Below are 24,096 nucleotides of genomic sequence, written 5' to 3'. Positions count from 1 at the left end.
TTGACTAGAAATGAGACAAATATTCTTGGTAAGATTTTGAGTTTTTGCAGTGTGAGACTCATTAACCTGTGACTTGTTGGTTATTTTAAAACATTCTCTGTGGTCTTTAAATTGTTGATTATGAAGTTTTTTTAGCCAAAATCACAAAAGTGGTGCCATTTCCCAGAGACCTGCCACCCCAACAATAAAATAGTTCACTGAGGGAAAACACTCTGGCAGTGAATGAGTTAAGCCATTTCAGTGATGCTGATATTATAATACAGTGTAATCTGGCTACTATAATGGGAAATAATGCCATTGCAAGTTAAAAATATGATGTCACGTTTCATCGTCTACAGTTTAAATCAGTAACATTTCCCATTCATTAGAATTGTGTCAGATGACTTTGGGACTAGTTAATAGTCATGTCCTTAACAGCACTAGAGTCAGTCCTCTAATAGTGGAGAAATAGTGGTCATGCAGTTGCCACACAGATTTGATCACAGACAACTGATGAAAACATTTATAGTGAGTTCACACACAAGACAAGACATGACTGCTCTGTCTCTGTAATGTTGCCTGTAGTTGAAATAATACAATCTCATATTTAAACTGAGCAGCTGAACCCTAGAGCAAAATATGGTCGAACTACATTTCTTTTTTTCGGTCTTGGTCTCGGTCTCGGTCTTGAGCTGAACTGGTCTTGGTCTCGGTCTTGAGCTGAACTAGTCTTGGTCTCGGATTAGGCGGTCTTGACTACAAGTCTAGTAGTAGTATTACCATCTCTTGCTGCTCTACCACACTGCAAAAATTCAAAATCTTACCAAGAATATTTGTCTTATTTCTAGTCAAAATGTCTCATTCTACTTAAAATAAGACTCATCACATTAAAAGTAGCTTGTTTTTAGACACTTTTTACTTCTTTCAAGCAGATTTTCACTTGAAATAAGTAGAAAAATCTGATAGTGGAGCAAGTTTTTCTTTCTCATTACAAACACAAAAAACTTACTTTCACTGGCAGATTTTTCTACTTATTTCAAGTGAAAATTAGTTTGAAACAAGTGAAAATGATCTAAAAACAAGTTCATTTTTAGGTGATGAGTCTTATTTTAAGTGGAAAGAGATTAGTTTTGACTAGAAATGAGACATTTTGACAAGAAATAAGACAAATATTCTTGGAAAGATTTTTAGTTTTTGCAGTGCAGGTGAGCTATACCCGTTATACCTCGACAGCTACACCGAGCTGCCAAGCCTTTCAGCTCTGAGCCAGATGCAGAGCGGGGCGGGGGCTTGTAGCACTAGTATAGTAGTAGTATAGTAGTAGTATAGTAGTAGTAGTAGTAGTAGTAGTAGTAGTAGTATAGTATAGTATAGTGCCCTTCCATGGGGTTGTGACCCGTCAACCCCAGTCTGCCGTTGGTTCACAGCAGTTTGAAGGCAGAAAAACTCAGAAATGCATCGTTTTGCACTTCCTTTTCTGCTGCTATGACCTCTAACACAGTGGTGCTCAACTGGTGGGTCGGGACCCAAAAGTGGGTCGCCTGGGACCCGTTCTGGACGGGTCGCGGACAGCTGGTCAGACAAGTAAATAATGACCATGATGGGAGAATGTGGAGCCCAGAGTGAGACTAGTGGAGAACCGCTGGTCTAACATCAGTGAAAAGCACGAAAAACACGATTTTCATGGGAGGGGTCTTTAACCTGTGACTCATTCACCTGTCTGTGTCTGTGTGTGTGAGTGAGTGTATGTGTGTGTGTGTGTGTGTGTGTGTGTGTGTGTGTGTGTGTGTGTGAGACTAGTAGCAGTATTAGTGCAGCTGTTCAAGTGAACAGTTCTGTTTTCACCCAGACTTCTCGCCCCAGTGCATTGTGGGTATGTTGTGTATTTTTGGATTTTTTGGTCTAAACCAGGAAGTCATGTGGTTGTTGTTGCTGCTTCGTCTTTTCCTTCCTCACACACACACACACACACACACACACACACACACACACACACACACACAGCTCCGGTAGCCACGGTAACGGTGTCTGTCTCACCTTGCTGGACACCAGCTTGACGTTGCCGGACGCCAGCGCCACGGCCGTGTCCGCCATCACCTCGGCCTTGATGGAGCCCAGACCGCCGGTAGCGCTCGTCTTGATGAAGCTGTCCAGCACCACGTCCAGCAGGTCGGTGATCTGAGGGGGGCACGGGGGGGGGGGGGGGGGCAGAGTTAGAGGACAGAGATCACATAGATAGATATAACTGACTAGATGCTGCATTCCCAGGCAGCTCTATTGAGTGGAATACGTCAACGCGGCGGCCATCTTGGTGAGGGGGAAGCCGTGTCTACTTCCTGCATTAGAGGTCTATCAACCATTAAAATCACCATAACTCACCGGATATTCAACCAATTTTCAAGCCGTTTGGTTTATTATAAATGTCAGACATAAATTTATGATACAACAACAAAAATTTTATTTTTTAAAAATAATAGTTTTTATGTATTAAACATACACTTAGATACTCAGACATAGTCTACTTGCCAGCCCATAGGGCCCCATTGTGAACCCGGAAATGTTGAGTACCCCAAAGTTTTATGTTAGAAATATATAATATGGGTCCCTAGTATTCAGAAATTGCCGGATGCTAACTTATACATATTGGGCAATTAGCATAACAGACATAATTAGCATAAATTAGCATCATTTCCTATATGGGCAATATTTCAACAAAATTGACTTGGCTGATCTGGGCAATATTGGAGTGGTTTTAGGGGTTATTGATGATGCTGAATCCATTCCTGACATTTTCAAAATTCAAAATGGCTGTCTAAACCGGAAGTGACCAGATTTTAACCGCCAGTGGGCCGATTTTGATGGATTTCAAAATCTGGTCACCGGTTTAGACAGCCATTTTGGATTTTGAAAATGTCAGGAATGGATTCAGCATCATCAATAACCCCTAAAACCACTCCAATATTGCCCAGATCAGCCAAGTCAATTTTGTTGAAATATTGCCCATATAGGCAACTATGCTAATTTATGCTAATTATGTCAAGTATGCTAATTGTCCAATATGTATAAGTTAGCATCCGGCAGTTTCTGAATACTGGGGACCCATACTATCTATTTCTAACATAAAACTTTGGGGTACTCAACATTTCCGGGTACTCATTGTTGGCAAGTAGACTAACACACACCCACATGCACAGTGAAACATGTTCTCCAGGGTCTGACTGGTCTGACTGCTGGTCAGACGTTTATATGTCTATGGTCAGAACCCCCTGACCAAGATGGCCGCCGTGTTGACGTACGCTGAGAAGCAGAACATCTAGTCAGTATAGATATCTATGCAGAGATCAGAGGACAGAGGACACTGACCTGTCCCAGGCTGCCCCAGATCTTGGCCTGTATGGACGGGTACATCTGCTTCTCGTTGATCGTCATGGTGATGAGCTTGTCCAAGATGGCGGTGACGCGCTGCCGCTTGGCGTCGTCGTTGTGTTTACAGAAGCGAACGAGGTTGAGCAGCCACGGCGTCATGTACTCCAGACACAGGTGCTTCAGCTCGATGCCTACAGCGGCCAATCAGAGAGAAGGTCAGAGGTACAGCGGCCAATCAGAGGGAAGCAATCAGAGGGTCAGGTTAAAACCGGCCAATCAGAGGGAAGCAGCACAAAGTCAGGTTAAAACCGGCCAATCAGAGGGAAGGTCAGAGGTCAGGGGGCTGCAGTGGCCAATCAGAGGGAGGCAGCAGAAGGTCAGAGGTCAGGGGGCGGTTCCCCTTGTCACTGACTGGCCCAATCCCAAACTAGTCCCTACTCACTACCACTTCACTACCGAGTGTCACTCCAAATGGAGTTCCACTCCCAGCTGCGGAGGGCACTCCTGATTAAAGGGGAGGGCATAAACGTAAAGCCAAACAAGTGAGACGCCCTCGCTACCTTACTGGAAACAGGAAGGAACCGTTGGAGACGCGTTGCCTGTGCTGCAGCTGTCATGCCGTTTACCAGTTTAAACTCAAGACAATTCAAAGTGCTTTATATAAATTAAGAACAGACATGAGGACAGAGGGTAGAAGCAAAACAGTGCAATATGAAGGACAAAATATTTACATAGGAATTGGAATGGGTTAACTCAAGAATAACATAATAACATAAAACCTAAAATCAGCCTGCCTATACCCACAGCATTACGCTTAAAAAGAAAAGAAAAGAAAAAGAATCTGAATTTAAACTCAATTTGTCTGACTAACATTTATTTCATAATGCATAGATCTATGCTTTTGATGTGATATGCAGCCTGCTGGTGCCTGGCTCTATACAGCAGCCTGCATCAGCAGCCTGCATCAGCGTGACAGCTCAGCCTTCAATTTCTAAATCCCTCAGTTTATGTTTTACACATTAGTGACCAAGCTCATCGTTCATTAGTTCATCTTCATCCTCACGTACTGTTCTCCTCGCTGCGCTGTCGGACCTGCAGCTCTGTCACCGTTGCGCTGTAGCGCTTCACTCCCCCCCCCCCCCCCCCCCCCCCCCCCCCGCTCCGTGTCCGAGCCCGTTCGGGACCGGAGACGGAGCAGTCCCTCTCTAAAGCAGAGGATGAGGTCAGCTTCACTCCAGTCAGTCTTCACATGCAGACAGTCCACAAAGTTGAAAGAGTTTCTGATCGTTGTCAGTTTGTTCCAGGCGACTGAGTTTTTTTTTTTTTTTTTTTTTTACCCAGCTTGTATTTAGGGCCGGCCTTTATTTGTCTGTGTAAACAATTGAATACCGGCTATTATTTGAGAGAATCCCGTATGCTATTATAAAATTACTTAAAATCAGATCTTTAATCATTGATAAGTGTGCGTCTCTCCCCCAACTCTCCCAACAAAAATCCCCCCTCCCTCTCAGAAAATAGCCGAGTTCCGACGTCCACGGATAAAGGTGTGTGTTTGATCTAAAATACTTGGAAGAAGTAGACGGAACTACACTTGAATGACGTTTCCTCCATTGTCCTCCATTTCTGCTGCAACCACCAGCGAGTCTGCACCGGTGCAGACTCGCTATTTAAGGGCTTGACAAGCCACTTCCACTCAGTGGGAATTGGTTTGGGACGGCCCTTAATATGGCGGATCTCCGCGTGAACGCGCAAACGGAGGGGTAGTGGATAGGGTTAGGGGATAGGGGCTGGTTTGGGATTGGGCCACTGTGTCCGAAATCACTCACTCATTCCCTCCTCCCTACTCACTATATAGTGAATTCCCTCCTCCCTACTCACTATATAGTGAATTCCCTCCTCCTTACCCACTATATAGTGAATTCCTTACTCACTATATAGTGAATTCCCTCCTCCCTACTCACTATATAGTGAATTCCCTCCTCCTTACCCACTATATAGTGAATTCCTTACTCACTATATAGTGAATTCCCTCCTCCTTACCCACTATATAGTGAATTCCCTACTCACTATATAGTGAATTCCCTCCTCCCTACTCACTATATAGTGAATTCCCTCCTCCTTACCCACTATATAGTGAATTCCTTACTCACTATATAGTGAATTCCCTACTCCTTACTCACTATATAGTGAATTCCCTCCTCCCTACTCCCTATATAGTGAATTCCCTCCTCCCTACTCACTATATAGTGAATTCCCTCCTCCTTACCCACTATATAGTGAATTCCTTACTCACTATATAGTGAATTCCCTCCTCCCTACTCACTATATAGTGAATTCCCTCCTCCCTACTCACTATATAGTGAATTCCTTACTCACTATATAGTGAATTCCCTACTCCTTACTCCCTATATAGTGAATTCCCTCCTCCCTACTCCCTATATAGTGAATTCCCTACTCCCTACTCACTATATAGTAAATTCCCTCCTCCTTACTCACTATATAGTGAATTCCCTCCTCCCTACTCCCTATATAGTGAATTCCCTCCTCCCTACCCACTATATAGTGAATTCCCTCCTCCTTACTCACTATATAGTGAATTCCCTCCTCCCTACTCCCTACATGGTGAATTCCCTCCTCCCTACTCACTATATAGTGAATTCCTTACTCACTATATAGTGAATTCCCTCCTCCCTACCCACTATATAGTGAATTCCCTCCTCCCTACTCACTATATAGTGAATTCCCTCCTCCTTACTCACTATATAGTGAATTCCTTACTCACTATATAGTGAATTCCCTCCTCCCTACTCACTATATAGTGAATTCCTTACTCACTATATAGTGAATTCCCTACTCACTATATAGTGAATTCCCTCCTCCCTACCCACTATATAGTGAATTCCCTACTCACTATATAGTGAATTCCTTACTCACTATATAGTGAATTCCCTACTCACTATATAGTGAATTCCCTCCTCCCTACCCACTATATAGTGAATTCCCTCCTCCCTACTCACTATATAGTGAATTCCCTACTCACTATATAGTGAATTCCTTACTCACTATATAGTGAATTCCTTACTCACTATATAGTGAATTCCCTCCTCCCTACCCACTATATAGTGAATTCCCTACTCACTATATAGTGAATTCCCTACTCACTATATAGTGAATTCCTTACTCACTATATAGTGAATTCCCTCCTCCCTACCCACTATATAGTGAATTCCTTACTCACTATATAGTGAATTCCCTACTCACTATATAGTGAATTCCCTCCTCCCTACCCACTATATAGTGAATTCCGCTAGCTTAATGCTAACATATGATGTAAAACCCCATAGACGGGCTAACAGAAATTAGCATCGCTATCCAGAGTCAGAGGTTTCAGACACAGCCACAGTTCCTGCAGAGGGAGGAGTCTGACAAAACGACTGATGATGTCATTGTGACGTCATTGTGATGACATCAGGGTTAGACCCAGTGTGTGTGTGTGTGTGTGTGTGTGTGTGTGTGTGTGTGTGTGTGGGACTGACTGGACTTGCTGAAGCCGGAGATACACTCCTCGAGGAACTCCAGTGTGAGATGCGGCTCGTTGGCGGCCAGCGTCTTGCTGATGGACACGATGAAGAGCGTGTTGTTGGCGGGGATGCAGAGCCCCGACGTCTCCAGCAGCTGACCCTCGATCTTCAGGTTAAAGGTGCAGGTCAGAGCGCAGAGCAGGTTGTAGGCAGCAGACCTGGGGAGGGAGAGAGAGGGGGGTCAGGGGTCAGGACAGGTCAGCTCTGCTCTACAAAGGCAAAGTGCAGTATCTGTAAAAAATGACAAACTGAGAAAAACTTTGTGCTTTTTCATTGTCAGGTTTAAGCATCAAATGATGAATAACTACCAAGTCTATAATTGATTCATTGTGCTTTTTTTGGATGGACAGCAAAATAAAAAGCCCAATAACTCTGGAAATTTTAGCAGAACCAATATCAAATTCTACCAGATTGAAAAGAAGATGCCTTTACACTTTTGATTGGTCAAAAAAAGAAAAAACCTGAGGCTGGGGTCGGAGGGTTATGGTTTGGCGGACTAACCTGAGGCTGGGGTCGGAGGGTTTGGCGGACTGACCTGAGGGTTAGGGTTTGGCGGACTAACCTGAGGCTGGGGTCGGAGGGTTATGGTTTGGCGGACTAACCTGAGGCTGGGGTCGGAGGGTTAGGCGGACTGACCTGAGGGTTAGGGTTTGGCGGACTAACCTGAGGCTGGGGTCGGAGGGTTATGGTTTGGCGGACTAACCTGAGGCTGGGGTCGGAGGGTTATGGTTTGGCGGACTAACCTGAGGCTGGGATCGGAGGGTTTGGCGGACTGACCTGAGGCTGGGATCGGAGGGTTTGGCGGACTGACCTGAGGCTGGGATCGGAGGGTTTGGCGGACTGACCTGAGGCTGGGATCGGAGGGTTTGGCGGACTGACCTGAGGCTGGGATCGGAGGGTTTGGCGGACTAACCTGAGGCTGGGGTCGGAGGGTTAGGCGGACTGACCTGAGGGTTTAGGGTTTGGCGGACTGACCTGAGGCTGGGGTCGGAGGGTTTGGCGGACTGACCTGAGGGTTTAGGGTTAGGCGGACTAACCTGAGGCTGGGGTCCGAGCTGCCCAGGTTGAGCAGAGCGATGTTGAGCAGCGTTCCCGGGACGTCTTTGGGGCGGATCTTGGTGTGCTGTGGGATGGAGTCGGGCTGCGACAGCTCCCAGCGCGTGCGGATGTGGATGATGGACTGGACGATGGCGTCGCACTCCTGGTGCATGAACGTGAGCGGCGTGCCCTGGTTGGCCATGGTGAGGGTGAACTGGCTCTCGTCCACCAGGCAGATCTCCTCGATCTCCGAGGCGTAGTAGACGTCGTTGAGGAAGACCGGCTGGCCGAGGACCCGCGTCCGCTCGGCCGAGGTCACCTGGACCGCCGTGGAGCCCACCTGATGACGGACGAGAGAGAGAGACCAGATGTTAGAGGAGAACTCACTTCACTGTAAAAACTCTACATCTTTACAAGAATATTCGTCTTATTTCTGGTCAAAATGTCTCATTTCTAGTCAAAACTAAGACTCATCACCTAAAAATGAACTTGTTTTTAGATCATTTTCACTTGTTTCAAACTAATTTTCACTTGAAATAAGTAGAAAAATCTGCCAGTGAAAGCAAGTCCTTTGTGTTTGTAATAAGAAAGAAAAACTTGCTCCACTATCAGATTTTTCTACTTATTTCAAGTGAAAATCTGCTTGAAAGAAGTAAAAAGTGTCTTTTAATGTGATGAGTCTTATTTTAAATATAATGAGATTTATTTTGACTAGAAATGACATTTTTGACTGGGAAATGAATATTCTTGGTAAGACTTGGAGTTTTTGCAGTGAGAACTTCTCTCTCGTTGCTGTGTGCACTCCTCACCTTGATGGAGACCTTAGTGTCTTTGTGCGCCAGCTTGAGGGCGTTGTGGAAGACCTTCAGATCTTCCTCCAGCGTCAGCGTGGCCGCCGGCAGCTTCTGCTGGTCGGGCTCGATGTGCTCGGCCAGTTTGGCCGGAGAGTCGATGAACTGGAGGCGCTTGCTGCCCTTCAGCCCCGTCAGCAGGCGCTCGTGGTACTTGGTGTACTCCCGGACCCAGGTGTTGCAGTTGTAGACGAACACGGCCGCCACGTTCTCGTAGGCGAAGCCCGGGAAAACCACAAACCACTTGGACAGGAAGTCGGTCTTGAAGCGGTTGCTGGGTCCTACGTGCGTCAGGTCCACCACGATCTCGTAGGGTTTGGCGTAGTACGGCTTCAGGGTGAGGAGCACGTGGTAGATCAGCAGGTCGCCGTTGATCTGCCCCGTTTTGAATCTAAAAAATAAAAAAGGGACATTAGATAGATAGATGAGTTTATTTGTCCTTTCCAAGGAAAATTGTTTTCACCATTTCGTACAGAGCGGCCTCCAGAAGTGCAACTTACATCCATTAACATACATTCCCAACATTTCATACACCTCAATTACATAGAGACATAAGAACATAAAAACATGAGACAAAAGACCCTGCACCCCACAATTAAGACATTAGACAAGTCAGGTTTAGATTAGGGTTGCACATCTCTCACAAAGTGAAGGTTTTTAGGGATCTTTACGATTAAATAATTGTGGTGTTTAATACCACGAACAATTGTGAAAGCAAGTAATGGTGACATCCCTATTTATGAGTTATTAAAGACACTGCTAACGGCTAGCCACTCTAGCCCATAGCGACTCTACAACCGATTCATCCAGGACTTCATGGCTCATATGAATCGATTCAGGAGGATGCTACCGACAGGCTACAGCTGAATCTGTCACTTGTTAAACTGAATATCCGCTCGCATCGTTTAGCTTTACCTTTAACCAGGTTTAGATTGAGTCTGTCTGTCTGTACACATCACTGAGCTAACTTCTTTTTTTATCTCCTCATGTCTCTCGTATCATCGCGCTTCTCAGCCTCTGAGACCTTGAAATAACCAGACAAAGAACCCAAAGAGTCAGGTCGCCGTTGATCTGCCCCGTTTTGAATCTAAAAAATGAAAAGGACATTAGTAAGGATGTAGCGATTCACTCAACTCACAATTAGATTCACGATTTTTTGTTCACGATTACGGTTTTCCCACGATTCTTTTTAGATCAAAAATGAGCTACAGACAAATTATGACCTAATAAAATGATCTCTTATTCATAAGAGAAAGATAGTCTGAAAAAGTCACCTTTCATTACAGATACACTGCACATCACCATTTATCACCTTTTATCATAAGTAAAACTGGTCTTATTAAATAGTCGTTCAATTAAAAAAAAAATCAAATAGTTTATGAACCAATTTCATTGGTCGATTGGTCTGAGAAGAACGAGAAAAAGCACTGAGGGACAAGAGAGAGATAGAGAGAGAAGAGAGTGAATGTGCACTGCAAAAAATCAAATATCTTACCAAGAATATTTGTCTTATTTCTAGTCAAAACAAATCTCATTATATTTAAAATAAGACTCATCACATAAAAAGCAGCTTGTTTTTAGACACTTTTTACTTCTTTCAAGCAGATTTTCACTTGAAATAAGTAGAAAAATCTGATAGTGGAGCAAGTTTTTCTTTCTTATTACAAACACAAAAAACTTGCTTTCACTGGCAGATTTTTCTACTTATTTCAAGTGAAAATTAGTTTGAAACAAGTGAAAATGATCTAAAAACAAGTTCATTTTTAGGTGATGAGTCTTATTTTAAGTGGAGAGAGATTAGTTTTGACTAGAAATGAGACATTTTGACAAGAAATAAGACAAATATTCTTGGAAAGATGTAGAGTTTTTACAGTGTGTGCGTGGCGGCAGCGTCTGGTGTCGAACAAATGAATCAACCAGTGACTTTTGAGATAATGTAAAGCTACTTCTCACCAGAGACTTTGTTTTTTTCACCGATGCGAGTCGTCACGCATTTGTATCGATTTTTAATCGTGTCACGATGCATCGTTACATCGCTAGACATTAGACAAGTCAGGTTTAGATTGAGTCTGTCTGTCTGTACACATCACTGAGCTACTGTGCTTCTTTTTTTATCTCCTCATGTGTCTCGTATCATCGCGCTTCTCAGCCTCTGAGACCTTGAAATAACCCGACAAAGACCCCAAAGAGTCAGGAAGTCGAGTTCAGAGCGTCTCACACTGCATCTGCAGCCGGTCCCGACTTCAACTCTCCTTCACAACGACAACCAAAAGACAACTTCAAGTAAGTGTTGTAACCTGATCATCACGAACCGACTTTTCTCTGTATCATCGTAGCAGAACTTCATAACAGTCCTTTAGGGTTAGGGTCAGTCATTTTAGGCCAAAAAAAGGGGTCAACGTTAAACAAACTGCAACAGAATCAAACTCAACTGGTTTTGTCTCCTCAACACTGATGAGAACTATAAAATAAAAACTCAAATAAAGTGCAGGAGTGTCAGGAGAGACAGACAAATGCAGCAGCAGCAGCAGCAGCAGCAGCAGCAGCAGCAGCAGCAGCAGCAGCAGCAGCAGCAGCAGCAGCAGCAGCAGCAGCAGCAGCAGCAGCACTGTGTTGGTGTCGCCGCCGGAAGAGACAAATTCATGCAAAGCCACTGTTATAGTCCAGTCGTTTTATGAGAAAAGGTTGAACAAACTGCAACAGAATCAAACTCAACTGGTTTTGTTTCCTCAACATGTCCTGAGTGAGGAAAAAAGCCCAGAAGAATCCCATTAGGGGAAAGTTTAGAAAAACACCCAAACATATCCCATAATACGGATATACATTCTTTTTTTCACGTGTATAGGGTAACATTTTTAACCTTTAGATATCTCCATGAAAATTACTGAGTTGATTACTTGCATTAAGACAAACAAAAAATGTATTACAAGTTTTTTGAAATTCTTTGTTAACATGAGCAAATTTGCATAAATTCCACCACTCTGAAGGCACATGTATGGATGAATGAATGAATGAATGAATATTTTATTTTCGTGTCATGCCACCACTGTGACACAATAACACAATAACAAATACAAAAAAAACAAAAACTAGACAGTCCTTCCTGTTGGTGTTACTTGCCACACAGGTGTGACATAAATAAACAATTTCAGATTACTTTCAGTACTCAACAATATATCGCTCTTCGTCTCATTGCCCAAGCCTCTTCAAGAAACAAAGAAAATGCAAAAATATTCAAATAAAAAAGAAGTTTTAGCTTCTCAGCATCGTCCAACCACACAAATTCATTATTTGGATCTACTTTACTAAATAATTTTTGTCTTATAGAGTCATAGAAAGGACAGTAGAACACAAAATGCATTTCATTCTCCACCTCTCGGATGTCACATAAGTTACAAATTCTATCATCTTCTGCTGTGCCAACATATCTGCCTGTCTCGATATGAAGACCAAGAATACCAGCTCTCAATTGATGTATATCTATATATGAAGGTGCTGTGGTACCGTCATGAAAACTGGAATGAGTCGACTCCATCGGTCAACAACAAGTTGACCACTTTAAATTTCAAGATGACTGCAATTTTTCAAGATAGTCACATCCTTAGTAGAGCAGGCATACACACAACTTGTTTGTCTTAATGTAAGTTATCAACTCAGTAATTTTCATGGAGATATCTAAAGGTTAAAAATGTTACCTTATTCATGTGAAAAAAATGTTTTATATGCGTATTATGGGATATGTTTGGGTGTTTTTCTAAACTTTCCCCTAATGGGATTCTTCTGGGCTTTTTCTCCCTCACTCAGGACATGTTGAGGAGACAAAACCAGTTGAGTTTGATTCTGTTGCAGTTTGTTCAACCTTTTCTCATAAAACGACTGGACTATAACAGTGGTTTTGCATGAATTTGTCTCTTCCGGCGGCGACACCGACACAATGCTGCTGCTGCTGCTGCTGCTGCTGCTGCTGCTGCTGCTGCTGCTGCTGCTGCTTCTGCTGCTGTTAATGCTGCTGCTGCTGCTGCTGCTGCTGCTGTTGCTGCTGCTGTTGCTGTTGCTGCTGCTGCTGCTGCTGCTGCTGCTGCTTCTGCTGCTGTTGCTGCTGCTGTTGCTGTTGCTGCTGCTGCTGCTGCTGCTGTTGCTGCTGCTGTTGCTGTTGCTGCTGCTGCTGCTGCTGCTGCTGCTGCTGCTGTTGCTGCTGTTAATGCTGCTGCTGTTGCTGTTGCTGTTGCTGCTGCTGTTGCTGTTGCTGTTGCTGTTGCTGCTGCTGCTGCTGCTGCTGCTGCTGCTGCTGTTGCTGCTGCTGTTGCTGTTGCTGCTGCTGCTGCTGCTGCTGCTGCTGCTGCTGCTGCTGCTGCTGCTGCTGCTGCTGCATTTGTCTGTCTCTCCTGACACTCCTGCACTTTATTTGAGTTTTTATTTCATAGTTCTCATCAGTACTTTTTATCTACCATGTTATCTGTGTGTATGTGAGAACTGTGCGAGGAATGTCAAATGTACTGGTTTTTTAAAATCTGTTTTGTGTACTTATGTAATGCAGTTACTTGTGGCACATGACTGTCCATGACTGCAGGGACAATAAAGTTGTATTGATTGATACTGATTGATTGATATAAGAGCAAGAAGACATTTCTCACTGTTCTTTGTCAAAACTGTCACTTGATTTCAGAGGCGAGAGGAGGCGATGGCCGTAACCAGAGCGTCGTCCGGTCTGTTTCTGTTTCTGTTCCTGCTGCTGTCGTGTGTCGGAGCTTCGACCACGCAGACGAGTCCGACAGAAGACGACGACCCGAGCGGCGGCCGGACAGAACAGGACTCTTCAGGCCTCTCTGCTGGGAACCAGAACCCCGTTACCGACGGCAACGGGACCACGCGCGCCGACTGCCTGATCGACACGGAGCTGGGGCTGATCGCCGTGGGCTCGGCGGGGGGCCTGATCGTCTGCCTGCTGCTGGCCACCACCGTGCTGGCCTGCCAGGTGTGTAACAGCCGTGTTGTTATTGCTTTACGTAGTTTTCCTTTAACTCACTGAGTGCCAGCCCCTTTTATAAAATGGTCAGTGTTTTGGGGCATTCTGAGTAATATTTTAAGACCAATAGAATATGTTGTACTATGACTCTGAAAACACCAAACAGCTCAAAGGAAAGAGGAACAAACCACTTGTTTGAACCTTGTTCCATTCTTCATTTATCTCCAGGTGAACGGAGCCTGGTTGCACCAAAAAGACAGTTTTATCTGTAATAATAAATGTAACTGTAACAAACTGTAATAAATGATTTTGACTTTTTGACTTTTGACTCGAGGTGTGCCACATCCAGCGCCGGCTGCACGGCCACGGCCCCCCCCGAGCCCCCCGGTCCCGCTCCAACGTGGACTTGGTGAGCAGCGCTGCCGGTGGTAACTACTGGGACGCCAACCGGCTGGGGGAGGGGGAGGGGGAGGGGGGGGTGGTGGGGCCCTGCGATGCCAGCGTGGTGCAGCTGGAGGAAGTGAGAGCAGAGAGAGGAGGAGAGAGGGAAGAGGAGGAGGAGGAGAGGCGGTCTGAGGGGGGGCCGGGGCCCGAGGGGGGGGCCATGCTGATGCCTCTGCTGGACCAGGACCAAGAGGACGGTCCGATGCCCCAGGTGATGCCCCGGGACCTGGAGGACATGCCCCTGGTGGTGTGAGGAGGGGCAGACTGCCCCCCCTGCCCCCCCACCCACATCACTGCAAAAACTCTAAATCTTTCCAAGAATATTTGTCTTATTTCTTGTCAAAATGTCTCATTTCTAGTCCAAACTAATCTCTTTTCACTTTAAATAAGACTCTTCACCTAAAAATGAACTTGTTTTTAGATCATTTTCACTTGTTTCAAACTAATTTTCACTTGAAATAAGTAGAAAAATCTGCCAGTGAAAGCAAGTTTTTTGTGTTTGTAATAAGAAAGAAAAACTTGCTCCACTATCAGATTTTTCTACTTATTTCAAGTGAAAATTAGTTTGAAACAAGTGAAAATGATCTAAAAACAAGTTAATTTATAGGTGAAGTAAAAAGTGTCTAAAAACAAGCTGCTTTTTATATGATGAGTCTGATTTTAAGTAGAATGAGATTTGCTTTGACTAGAAATGAGACATTTTGACAAAAAATAAGACAAATATTCTTGGAAAGATGTAGAGTTTTTGCAGTGATGGAGGCATTTTGCCCCTAAAATTTGAGAGTTTCAAGTACATTTTTTTCATCTACTTGCGCATGTGCAACAAGAAAATGTGCTGTTTTTTTTTTTTTTTAAACACTGGTAAAACGAGGAAGTGGCAACTGTGGAAAGAATCTGGTATCTGTCGGGCCGATGTGTGTGAGGATCATGAATGAACAGGAAATGTGACTTTTTACTTTGCAAGTTGATTTACAGTGTGTGGCCCTTCAATGTTCTGCTTGCACTCCTAAAAATGTTTAGGTTGGGGGGGCGACTGTGCTACAAGTTAAACAAGTTAGTCTTAATTTATCGTAAAGATTCCTAAACACCGTCACTTTCCAAAAAAGATTATGTCGTAACCATCATGTGGCGCCAGAGTAAAGATAAATGCACCGATACTGGTCCAGTTACCTAATGTAACACTGAATCGGTGGGAATTTAAAAGTAAAATAAACTTAAACACTTGGTGAAGATGACAGTTAATTCCCCGGGGGAATATAATTGGTCCTTTATTAATAGATACTGAAAATATTTGGTGTAAATAATTAGCTTCGTAATTATTTAGACTATATTTGATTTTACACATATGTACATAGTGTTGGGAAACGTATTGATGCATAATAATCGTGATAATCGTAACACCGTGATTATTTCTCTGACAATAATCTATAATGGTGACGTCACTAGTCACAGTTTAACTCAAAGTTTTGGGGAAAAACAAAACAAAAAAACTAGTGTCAACTCATTGTTTCCCACATTGCAAAAACTCAATATCTTACCAAGAACATTTGTCTTTTTTCCAGTCGAAACTAATCTCATTCTACTTAAAATCAGACTCATCACATTAAAAGCAGCTTGTTTTTAGACACTTTTTACTTCTTTCAAGCAGATTTTCACTTGAAATAAGTAGAAAAATCTGATAGTGGAGCAAGTTTTTCTTTCTTATTACAAACACAGAAACTTGCTTTCACTGGCAGATTTTTCTACTTATTTCAAGTGAAAATTAGTTTGAAACAAGTGAAAATGATCTAAAAACAAGTTCATTTTTAGGTGATGAGTCTAAGTGGAAAGAGATTAGTTTTGACTAGAAATGAGACATTTTGACAAGAAATAAGACAAATATTCTTGGAAAGATTTGGGGTTTTTGCAGTGCACTGAAGTTATGAAACATTGTGTATCGAGGTTTACAGCCGATGATTATTGGATGGTCAGTGGTTCTCAAGTGGTTCTTTTTTACATCAAGGACCGACACAAATTAGACCGCAGATCCCCACTGGACTACAGTTTAATTTAGTCAATGAACAAGAATACCAGAAGTTACTGGAAGGTCTAAAGGACTGGAGAGAAGTCGGAGGTGATGTGATCTATGTAAAGACGGCCTGATGTTTGAATGCAACAACACATGTATTATATATCTAAGAGAAAAACACCTCCCTAAATACCATGTTCGTGGCCCATCTATGTTTAAACTCATTTAGTTTTTACAGTCTGATAAAACTAAAGTTATTTAGAAGCTAGGTGTCTTTCTGAAGCGTGTTCTTCCTCTGGTTAAGTGATAGTTGTTGCTCTGTCCTGGTCAGAGATGTATGTACAGAGTGTGTAGCTACAGCCCCACTGCCTCTTGCTACGTCGGAGTATTTGAGACACTGTGACGTGTCCACTCTTCACGACACTTTAACACAACTTCTAACTGCATTTTACATCATAACCGAGTGAACAGAGTCATTCATTAATAAATGTGCATCAGAACAAAAGAACCACAAGAATAATTTCTCCTCTTGTGATGTTGTGTGGACATATAGTTGCCGTGTGTTAACCGACCATGTAAACCTGCCAAAGTGTCAATGTTTGAATAAATAGATTTTTACATTGTGTCATTGTGTTTCTGTGTGTTTCTATCAGGCGACGGCGCACGGTGAAACGCTGCTTATACAGCCACATGGTCACATGGTGGCTGACAGATAGAAAACATGTATTGATTGGTTGTTGGTACTGAAAGAGGCTCAGACTTCCTGTTTACTGGCCCGTCAGACCAGAACGGAGCAGAACCAGTAGCTGAGGCCGCTGTTAACACCCGCCAGCAGATTCATTTAACTTCACACTTTCTTCCCATGTAGTAGAAGTTGTTCTAGTGGTTCCCTGGTGTTCAGCTACTCGTCCTCCAGGTCTGAGGCTGATGGAGAAGAAGATGAAGACATGCGGACCGGGACCAAGTGCTGCGACCGGTGGCCCTTTTCTACTACACAGTTCAACACAGTTCAACACAGCTCGACTCGGCTCCACTTAGGTCAAGTCATTTTCTGCACAGTACTTCCTCATCGTGGGCGTCGGCATGACTGCTCTGTTTTTCTTACCCTCTCGTCAGCCATTGTGGACCATGGTGTGGTTTTCCACACGGCAGCCATTTAAAGGGACAACCAGGAGTTTTTATTTGGTTATAAAGAGTCTGATATTAATGTGGATGAATCTCCGTTACCACTTGTTAATGGTCCATTTTCTATAAATCTATGGTTTTGTCTCTATGGTTATTTTGTTATTATTAGTGGTGGTGGAAATGCTGGGCGAGCCGACCAGCGTTTCTTTACTTTCGGTTTCGTGGCGAGTCATGAGAATAACGCCGCCGTATGAATCTCCGTTTATGGTGGGAACTACGACGGTATGTGATCGTCTTCCAACCTCTGACTTTAATTCTTGATGAATGAAAACATGAGTCTGTCTTGCACCGGTCAAAGAATTTCACGGTGCGGAGGCTCATAAATGTAGTGTGGAAACACTTCGCTTTAACAAAACTCCTGGTTGTCCCTTTAACTGCTGTGAAAGAACAACAACAACAACAACAACAACAGCAGCAGCAGTAGCAGTACGGATCAGTGTGAGCTGTTGCCATGTGTTTTTAAAAATAGCAGGTTTGATACTCGTGTCGGACGTCGCGCTCTTCCAGTGACGACACTCGGGCCAATCAGCCGGCAGTCGACTGACGTCACGTTGTAGTATCGGATCGCTGGGAACCTCGGCTGAGGCCTTACCAAGAAAAGTACCAGGTACCTGGTACCAGGTACGATCCCAAAACCCAGTCGAGTTGAGCAAGACAAGGCAATTTTATTAGTATAGCCTGTTTTTACCACCAGTTTGTCTCAAAGGGCTTTACATCCCATCATAACAACATCCTCTGTCCTTAGACCCTCACATCCACTGAGGAAAAACTCCATGGAAAACCCTTTTAACAGGGAAAACCAGGAGAAAGCTCAGGGTGAGCAACAGAGGAGAAAGCTCAGGGTGAGCAACAAAAGGCCATAAGACACCTGCAGTTACAACGTGTTTCCAGCCTTTACTTCCCTGTGTGAGAAGAGGAAGACTTCATGTTGTATTTGTGAAGGCTGGTTGTTTTACAATAATGATGATGTATGAAGCATGAAGCTGAATGCAGCATCTCGCCTGCAAAGCAGAGCTGCAACGTTTCTGATTCCACCGACATGAACTCAGCTCTCTGAGTCTTTGGTTAAAGGGTTTGAACGCAGCAGCAGCGAGTGTGAACTCTAAGTTTAGCTCAACAGGCTGTGAAAGCAGAGAGCTGTCATCGGGTTTGCGTCACGCTTCCTGTTGAGTGAAGTGAAGCAAGAAGTCGTCTGTAGAAACCGTCTTCCCCGTCGTTAGTTAGTTAGTTCCTGCTTCCTACTGAAGGGACTCGGTTCGATGGTTCGACGACCTGCAGTCGCTTCGCTCTGATCGCTGACTGAAGCAGCGGACGAGGCCGTCGAGTCGACCGGTGAGTAACATCTCATACGCTGCCTCCTGCTCACTCTGTGCACGTGGGACAGATTTAACCGTCACCATCAGGACTGAATCTGTAGTAGTTGTTACACAAGCTCTTCTACTGTTGATTCAACGTAAAGAAATAGGATCAGTCAGACAAACCTGCTAGTTTCATATTAAATACCGACATGAACCACTGACGCTCATGAAGAGTTCAGTTCAGAACGGCTTCGTGGATGCAGAGTTCCTGCAGCTTAAACCAAGTTACATTTAAGACTTTTTAAGACTTTTTTAAAGCCACTTGAAATTAAATTTAAGACCGACTTCATAATAAACACAAATGCAGAAAAAAGAAGAAAAAAAAAAAACACCACATCAATTACATCATAGGGTTAGGGACAATTTGACCCACTTTCCTATGTGATCCAAGGTAAAGTGACTGCTACATGAACATTGGATTGTGTCTCTTTCCAGCTGTCCTTTCAAAATAAATGTCTCTTTCCAGCTGTCCTTTCAAAATAAATGCAGAAAAAGTCTGGAAAAAGAAGAAATTTAGCGTTGACGGCCGCCACTAACTTCTCTATGTCGGATTGTTACCAATTATTTAGAGATTTGAGACTAATTACAACCATAAAATACCACTCACCATGTGTTAACATTTTAAAGACTTTTGAAAAATGGATTGAAGACATTTTAATGCCAATGAAGGCCTTGTTTTTAGATGAATGACTTTTTAAGGATCAGTAAGAACCCTGGTGATGAGATGATGCAACAAACAATTGTTGAATTTTACAACATTTTCCTGTTTCACTGATCTGATGTGACGACGACACGACTGTAACTTCCTCACACAGAACCACCAGACGACTCATCAACACTCATCATGGCTATCGCTACCATCGCCTTATGGCTGCTGTTGCCCCTGACGACGACGAGCAGCATGGTGACGACATCTGAAGCCCAACAGGGCCAACAACACACTCACGTGACAACAGGTGAGTTCACGACCCCCCCCCCCCCACACACACACACACACACACACACACACACACACACACACAGTAGGGCTGGGACGATACGCTTTTCTCCCGATTCGATTCTTCTACGATTTTTTGGATGGTGATTCGATTTAAATTGTGATTCTACGATATTGCCGATTCTCTCTATGATTTTTAGTCTTTAGCATTTTTAACATTTATCTGCACACAAATACTGTAGGAGCCTATAAATTAACATACTCCATTATAAAGTGAACTTTAAACCCTTATAACTAGGGATGCACCGAATATTTGGTAACCGAATATATTCGGCCGAATATTGCAAAAAAAGAAACATTCGGCCTTCGGTGGAATGAGCGAAAAGCAAGGCCGAATATTAAAAAAAAAAAAAAGTCTGATAAATACGCGATCGCGCGACACTTTTTTGGAATGTACTTGCATAGATCTTTCAGCTTCACTCACAATGGGCCGATATAGGCCTTTACTTTTATTTTTACATTTACTTTCTTTGAAAATTAAGTTTAAAAAAATATTTTATTTAAAAACTTTATAACCACTTTCGGTATTCGGTATTATTCGGTTATTCGGCCAAGCGTTTTGATTTTATTCGGTGTTCGGCTTTGGCCAAAAAAAATGTCATTCGGTGCACCCCTACTTATAACCCTTTTCAAAACCTGTACTCTCTGTATGTAAAAAAGGCTAACAAATGCACATTGCACAATATTTCAATTTCTTTTTTTTTTTTAATCAAAAAAAAAAAAAAAAAAAAAAACGATTTTTGAAAAAAAAAAAAAATCGATTTAAAAATCGTCAAAAAAGATATTGTGATATTTATGTGAATCAATGTTTCCTCCCACCCCTAGCATACAGCGTGGCGCCGCCGAGTCCCAACAACGCCACAGCTGCTCCATCGGAGGCGGCGGCTGCGTTCCCAAACGGGAATCTCACTCTGTCACCGGCTGAACAGAGACCGACAACGACCACGAGGTCCACACCGTCCAGGTTCGAGTCCACGACGACAACAACAGACACAACATCCCAGACAACAACGGGAGCAGCCGGCCAACAAACCGGAAACTCAACCACAACCACGACACAACCGGGAACTTCCTCCTCCTCCGGGTGGACGAGTGGTGCGTCCACGTCCACACGGCTCATCCCGATCCCGACTGCATCATCCGCATCCGCATCCGCATCCGCATCCACCAAACCCGCTGACACCACGACGTTCTCCAGTACCGGCCCGGATGCTACTACACACACAACTTCACGGACCGCCGCCACATCCCGGTCCGCCACATCCCGGTCCGTCCACACCACCACCGGGAACAACAACAACAAGAAGAAACCGGGAATTCCTCCACCGGGGAAAAACAACAAGGCGGTTGCCACGGGGACTGGACCGCAGCCCGGCAGAGTGGTGGCCGGGATCATCGGAGGAGCGCTGCTGCTGATGGTGGCGGCGTTCCTGCTCATCCTCGTCCACAAACGGAAGATTCAGAAGCAGCAGATCTCCACGGCCGACTGGGCCGGACCGTCGCCCTTCCTAGAGGACAACAACGGCAGCCACGGCAACGGCCACGCAGCGGCAACGAGGTCGTCGTCGTCCATCAACCGCATCTCCTTCTCAGGCTTCCTGCCTCAGAGGCTTTCCAAGCGGCTTTCCCTGCTCCCAGAGAAGGACGAGGAGCTAGAGGAGATCATCCCCGGGACCACGTTCGGAGAGAAGCGTCAAGGAAACCGCTCCGACGTGTCCGGTCCACCGCCGAAGGAGGAGGAGAGGACAGAGGGGACCGACGTGTCCGGTCCACCGCCGAAGGAGGAGGAGAGCGGGACCGACGGGACCGACGTGTCCGACGCAGCAGCAGCTGACGGACGAGTCGAAGCAACACGACACGTTGCAGAGAAGACGAGCGAACCACAAGACGTCGTCGTCTCCATGGAGACCGGAGATCCTCCAGCACCGGCCGAGGCCACGAGCCGAAGCCCGGAAAACTGATGCGCACACACACACACACACACACACACACACACAACCCTAACCCTTTAACTCTTTCGCAACCACACAAATTTCTCATCACATCCGCTCCGGACCGCATGTTTCTGGCTGTTTTTTACCTTTTTTCTCACGTCGAACCGAACTCTGTACATCACCTAGAAACCTAGAGGGAAATTCATGTAAAACCTCTGATGCACGTTGCCTTCAGGGACAGTTTTTCATCAACAGTCTCTGTATTTCCCTCTAAAACAACTCTGTGTGGTAACGTTGTGTTATTATCTCATAGCGTGGTGAATGTGCAGCTCACAACTTGTCCACCAGAGCGTTGTGGAGTTGTTGGATTGTGTATTTGATGAGTTTGATGAGGGAAACCAAGAAATCCCATAATGAGCCTCCGTAGCGTAGCTCTGAGCAGCTCACGGCTCTGCTCCGCCGTTCTAAAAACAGCTTGCACCGACAATTAAAGGTAACAAACCTACTGCTATGACTATAGGGATTATGGCAATGGGCCAATTTGACTAAATGTTGAACTGTCCCTTTGATGCTGGTGAGTCGGGCTCATCAGGTCTGAGCTAGCACCACTAAAGCAGCTTAGAAAGGACTCAAACAGGCGATCGTGGGCTTTGAGAGGTTCATTGTACATTCACAAGAACTTACAGAAGATAGAAAGAGCCCAGAAGGCCGAGTCTGTTTGAGACTTTGAGGCTTGTGTTTGGAGAATTAACAGTTTACATTACACAATTTAATTTAATGCTGAAAGAGAAGAAACAACACGTGTTTGTTGCAGCCGTGAGTCACTGGAAGAGGAAGGAAACACGGTCGTTTGTTTCTGTGTAATAGGAGGAAGTTTCAAAGTGTGAATCTGACTCCATTTGCATAGTGAGGAGCAGCAGCTGCAGGTTTCTATGACGACGAGCAGGTCGGTTCAACATGTGGTTTTTATGTGTCTGTAATAATAAGTGGTTTATATATGTTTATAGAACGGAAAGGTGAAATCCTGCGATCTGATTGGTTGTTAGCCGTGGTGGCTACTATTCTAAAGCCTTATCACAGCGTAGGCTATCACTCCGCCTCAGGCACGTATGACTGGTATGAATGGAAGTTGTTGTCATGTATCCATGACAACGGACTGTTGCAGTCCGTAGCCAAAGACAGTCGGTGCACTGCAAAAACTCAAAATGTTTCCAAGAATATTTGTCTTATTTCTTGTCAAAATGTCTCATTTCTAGTCAAAACTAATCTCTTTCCACTTAAAATAAGACTCATCACCTAAAAATGAACTTGTTTTTAGATCATTTTCACTTGTTTCAAACTAATTTTCACTTGAAATAAGTAGAAAAATCTGCCAGTGAAAGCAAGTTTTTTGTGTTTGTAATAAGAAAGAAAAACTTGCTCCACTATCAGATTTTTCTACTTATTTCAAGTGAAAATCTGCTTGAAAGAAGTAAAAAGTGTCTAAAAACAAGCTGCTTTTAATGTGATGAGTCTTATTTTAAGTAGAATGAGATTTGTTTTGACTAGAAATAAGACAAATGTTCTTGGTAAGATGTTGAGTTTTTGCAGTGTGTTTTTACGATGTTAAAAACTGGACTAAAGTAGTGTAATTGACATGTTTAAGGTGAACTTTGACCTCCAGAGGGTTAACAATGGTAGAGGGGACTGAGCAGTGACAGAGGAAAAGACGAGATGCAGAGCTACTTGGAGCTAACGTCTGGACAGCTGGGAACAGCTTTTTATTGGTTGAATAAAACTACATGAAATTGATGCGTATTCCTCTTTCATATTGTCATTATTGGTAACTGTTTTATAAAAGCAATATATCACTCCAGGCCGTGGTCTATGCTCATTATACCACTCTAAGGGGGAACAACGCCCCTTAGAGTGGTAGAATGAGCATAGACCACTGTTAGCTTAGCATTAGCCTTTAGCCCCTTAGAGTGGTAGAATGAGCAGAGACCACGGCCTGGAGGGATATATTGCCTAAGTAAAAAGTGGTTTATGTGTGTGTAAAAAGTGGTTTATGTGTGTGTAAAAAGTGGTTTATGTGTGTGTAATAAGTGTTTTATATGTGTGTAATAAGTGATACTGCTCAGGGCTTCGCTCATGATGCTTTTAATGAACTCATGGAAAAGTCTACATCGTGTTTTTATTTTTTTAGATTGATGTGAATGCTTCTGTTTTCACTGGTTTCACATTAAAAACAAACTCACTTCCAAATGATTCTGGTTCAGTGATTCACCTGGTTCACCAGAGACACAGACAGATTATGTATTATTAGGGCCCGAGCCAGTGACAACGTCACAGGGAGGACCCTATTGTAATTCGACATCCACATAAATCAACGAGGTAGTCGACAAGTAAC

The 24,096-nt window shown here is 43.9% G+C and overlaps 2 protein-coding genes across 6 annotated transcripts in view; one reads left to right on the top strand and one right to left on the bottom strand.

Annotated features, from left to right (window-relative positions):
- Positions 1–24,096, bottom strand: part of LOC311007942 (neurofibromin) — a 128,101-nt gene that overhangs the window by 23,374 nt on the left and 80,631 nt on the right. For all 5 annotated transcript variants that reach the window (XM_084001360.1, XM_084001359.1, XM_084001361.1 and 2 more), the window contains 5 exons: positions 8,774–9,206; positions 7,964–8,304; positions 6,882–7,084; positions 3,343–3,536; positions 2,017–2,157 (listed from right to left, as the gene is read on the bottom strand). In XM_084001360.1, coding sequence (XP_083857486.1) covers positions 2,017–2,157; positions 3,343–3,536; positions 6,882–7,084; positions 7,964–8,304; positions 8,774–9,206 — 1,312 coding nt within the window. The remainder of the gene's footprint in view (positions 1–2,016; positions 2,158–3,342; positions 3,537–6,881; positions 7,085–7,963; positions 8,305–8,773; positions 9,207–24,096) is intronic.
- LOC311007941 (uncharacterized protein) lies at positions 13,487–14,478 on the top strand (the record flags this gene model as incomplete). Its single annotated transcript, XM_084001358.1, has 3 exons — positions 13,487–13,790; positions 14,116–14,301; positions 14,410–14,478. The coding sequence occupies exons 1-3, from the start codon at positions 13,497–13,499 to the stop codon at positions 14,476–14,478; spliced, it is 549 nt and encodes a 182-aa protein (XP_083857484.1). The 5' UTR covers positions 13,487–13,496.

This window comes from Trachurus trachurus (assembly GCF_905171665.1).
Source record: "Trachurus trachurus genome assembly, contig: scaffold_111_arrow_ctg1, whole genome shotgun sequence".
Lineage (NCBI taxonomy): Eukaryota > Metazoa > Chordata > Actinopteri > Carangiformes > Carangidae > Trachurus > Trachurus trachurus.
Note: the sequence above shows the minus strand (reverse complement) of the source record. Positions and strands in the feature narration are given on the sequence as shown.